General features: G+C 41.0%; 1 protein-coding gene across 1 annotated transcript; it reads right to left on the reverse strand.

Annotated features, from left to right (window-relative positions):
* Positions 1 to 1,465: 1,465 nt before the first annotated feature.
* Positions 1,466 to 2,803, reverse strand: LOC130540121 (lysozyme g). Its single transcript, XM_057059042.1, has 5 exons — positions 2,588 to 2,803; positions 2,315 to 2,389; positions 1,998 to 2,197; positions 1,760 to 1,916; positions 1,466 to 1,685 (listed from the first exon to the last, which is right to left on the reverse strand). Exons 1-5 carry the CDS (start codon positions 2,589 to 2,591, stop codon positions 1,549 to 1,551), a joined length of 573 nt encoding a protein of 190 aa, XP_056915022.1. The 5' UTR covers positions 2,592 to 2,803; the 3' UTR covers positions 1,466 to 1,548.
* Positions 2,804 to 3,026: the final 223 nt, after the last annotated feature.

Raw genomic sequence — 3,026 nt, forward strand, 5'->3', positions numbered from 1 at the left:
ACCATTAACTTAACATCCAAACTAGACTGCATAAAATCTTGGCGGACAACAATTTTTAAAGAACGTATGTGAGGTGGGTGGAGGATGATGTAAATTGACCTCTTTCTTAATGTGTTGGTGCGGATATCAGTGGTGGTGGTTGGGCCGCACCCCACAATCCTTAGTCCAGCCTTAACCCGCCTGTGCAAGCCCTGAGCCTTTGAATGTCTTCAGAGTGAACAGAAGAGAATTTAGCGCAGTGTTGGGGATCCTGACAGTTGGTGGTCTGATGGGCAGCCCCAGCTGAGGGTGTCTGAACCGGGGACTGTGGGTGGATGGTGTTGAAAGTGGAGGTGACACAATGAGTGGCACTTTCAGCAAACAGACGAAGACAAACTGATAGACTAACAGTCCAAACACAATGTAGAGCTCTTGCTCTTCTCAGGAAAGCCAAAGCCCTGCACCCCCCCCCCCCCCCCCCCCCCACACACACACACACACACACACACACACACACTATCCTTCAACAGACCGCAACTTTTAAAAATGTTCGTCCACGTTTGGATTAAACACTTACATGTGTGAGCTGCAGCTACATGTTATTGGAACATAAACCATGGCTTTAGTCCGTTAAATCAGTTTCATTAATTGGGGGGACACTCTAACCCATAGAAGTCAGATAGTCTTAAAGAGGGGGCCGGATTCCAGCCAGGTTTTCTATCCTACAGGCCGACAGTGCTTTCAGCTGGCATTCCACTTCCCTTGGTAGAGGCATTTCCTGCCTGGTAGAGCACAAAACCTGACCTGACTCCAGCCATGGAGGACTGGATTTGCTCAGTCCAAGTGTTTACTGCTCTTTCTTGCAACCTTGTTCAACTTATTAATTTAGTGATGTCTGAAGTTTTTAATCAAGGAAATGTCAGAATCAAAAGGGAAATTAGCAAAACTGAAATTATTGGCTGTTATACATTTCTGTTGTGTTTGTTGGACTTTTTAACCCTATTTTATAACTACTTGAAAATCAGGATTAAATAAAATTCTGAACCTCAATGTCTGATTCTGTTTTATATGCTTATATGCAAAATTATTCGCAAAAATTAACATCTGTATTAGCGATTCCTTCCTACACCGTCTTCATTTTTAAACAAGTTAGAATATCGCTACAGTAAAAATACTAAATAGTAAAGAAGTGAGGTGATGCATTCATATTCTATTTTTAAAAATCCTGTCAACAGGCGCACGCCCCCACCCTTCCTGCTTCCTCCTCTAATTACAGTAGATCAGTGGAGATTAATTGTGCGTTTACTTTTGCTTTCACTTTTTATCTTTCTTTGCAAGGGGGGCCTTTTAATGGCCAACAGGTGTTTTTGAAACTCTTCTCATCAAATTCGAAACCCTTGACCATGAATATGTGTTGATCATGAATACAGATGAAAAATTACCTTTAAACTGGACTGAAATTCAGAACAAAACCCCACGCCAAGAGTTTGTTAGATGCTTTTTATTGGTCTTTGGTCAAACAGAAACATGTCCAACCCCTTCCTCTTGGATTTCGCAGGTTTCCCTGGGTTAAAACCCCATGTTGCTTTTGTACCACTGAGCTCTGGCAACGACATCATTGGAGTAGTCCTTCCCAGTTGTTTTGGCATCGACACTTTTATAAGACTCGACATTTTTCTCACCCTTATTGTAGGCAGCTAAAGCTCCTGCAGAGAGAGTTACACATAAGCAGGTGACAAATAGTGAGCAGTGGTGTTTTGTGTCCGTCTGTCAACAAAACCTTTCAGGTGTTGGTCTGCATTCCAACGACGAAATTTAGTCTTGATCCTTTCGATAAACTCAACCAGGATTTCGGTGGCTTGGATCAAGTGTTCCAAACTGTCCCACGTTCCAACTGGTGTGTGACCGCCTCCATTTGGAGGTGGAGTCACATCAATCTGCAGAAACCAGATTAACAACGTCTAAAGGTGAAACTTTGTCTTGGAAAACTCTGACGAATCGGCAGCATTCGATTCTACCTGCATCAGTCCAAAGGCTTTGCCCTGATCTCCCCAGCCATTAATCAGCTGATTTCCAGCCCTGGACTCTCTGGAGATGATTCCAGCAATGACAGCTGGATCTACGTCACACTGCCGTCCGGCTAAGTTGATAATGGTCCTGTAATTTTCCATTCTATTTGAGTCAATCTCTGCCATTCTGTGTGAGCTCTTCCAGCCTCCTGCAGAAAAGACAAATAGCATGTAGTGACATTTGAGATTTTTTTTCCTTTTGTTCAATAAAGAAGTAAAAGGATGTTTATATACTTTTATAAATTAATAGGATTATATGCTCTTACCTTCCTTTAATCCATCCTGTGCAGCCGTCACATCTGAGGCCCCACTAGTTTTTATATCCTCTATCTTTCCGTAAGCTGCAAGAGTTTAATTAGATTCACAATGTCATTTTATCAAGTGGGTTTTGTTTTTCTGGGTAAATTTAAACGCAATCTTTCAGACGGTACTTTAGGATTCGCCCAGTAAATATAGACAGAAAGAAGACCGACAACAGATGTCTCTTGCTTTGAAAGTATAAATGATCATTTTCAAGAAAAGAGACAATAAATACGCACGCATTTTGCTGGTTCCTCTTCTTGTTGTCCTCTTAGTTTTCTCTGTGCTGTTCGTGCGCAGGAAGCCCCCCTTTATAGCACTGGTTACTTTCACTTTTTACAGAAAGTCAGTTTTTCCTGCAGCAAAGTGAAAGCAAACAATAATGAGTGAATAAAACCGTTAAGTGTGTCTCCTTGTTTACTTCTCCCAGCATAAATCTTGTTCCGTTATGTAACTTTTTCAACTTTTGATGTAAAAAAGGTTCATTCACTTTCATTTTGAGGATTTGGAGCAAATCCAAAAATTCCACATGAAAACATTCATATACCAGTCTTAATTTTATTTTATTATTTATAATGGGAAGAATTGATTCTGGGTCATGATAGCACTTTAGTGCCAATCCGCTTCAATTCTAAGAAAGTTCATTTCACATCTGGACTGAAACAATGTTCCATTTTT

Source organism: Takifugu flavidus, chromosome 16, assembly GCF_003711565.1.
Source record: "Takifugu flavidus isolate HTHZ2018 chromosome 16, ASM371156v2, whole genome shotgun sequence".
Classification (NCBI taxonomy): Eukaryota; Metazoa; Chordata; class Actinopteri; order Tetraodontiformes; family Tetraodontidae; genus Takifugu; species Takifugu flavidus.

Bases quoted from the DNA above. Each gene is read 5' to 3' on its own strand.
- LOC130540121 (XM_057059042.1), bottom strand. The intron at 2,198-2,314 runs GTAAGAGCATAT...TCTTTTCTGCAG, and splicing joins ACAGGATGGATTAAAGGAAG to GAGGCTGGAAGAGCTCACAC. The intron at 1,686-1,759 runs GTTTTGTTGACA...CTCTCTCTGCAG, and splicing joins TGCAGACCAACACCTGAAAG to GAGCTTTAGCTGCCTACAAT.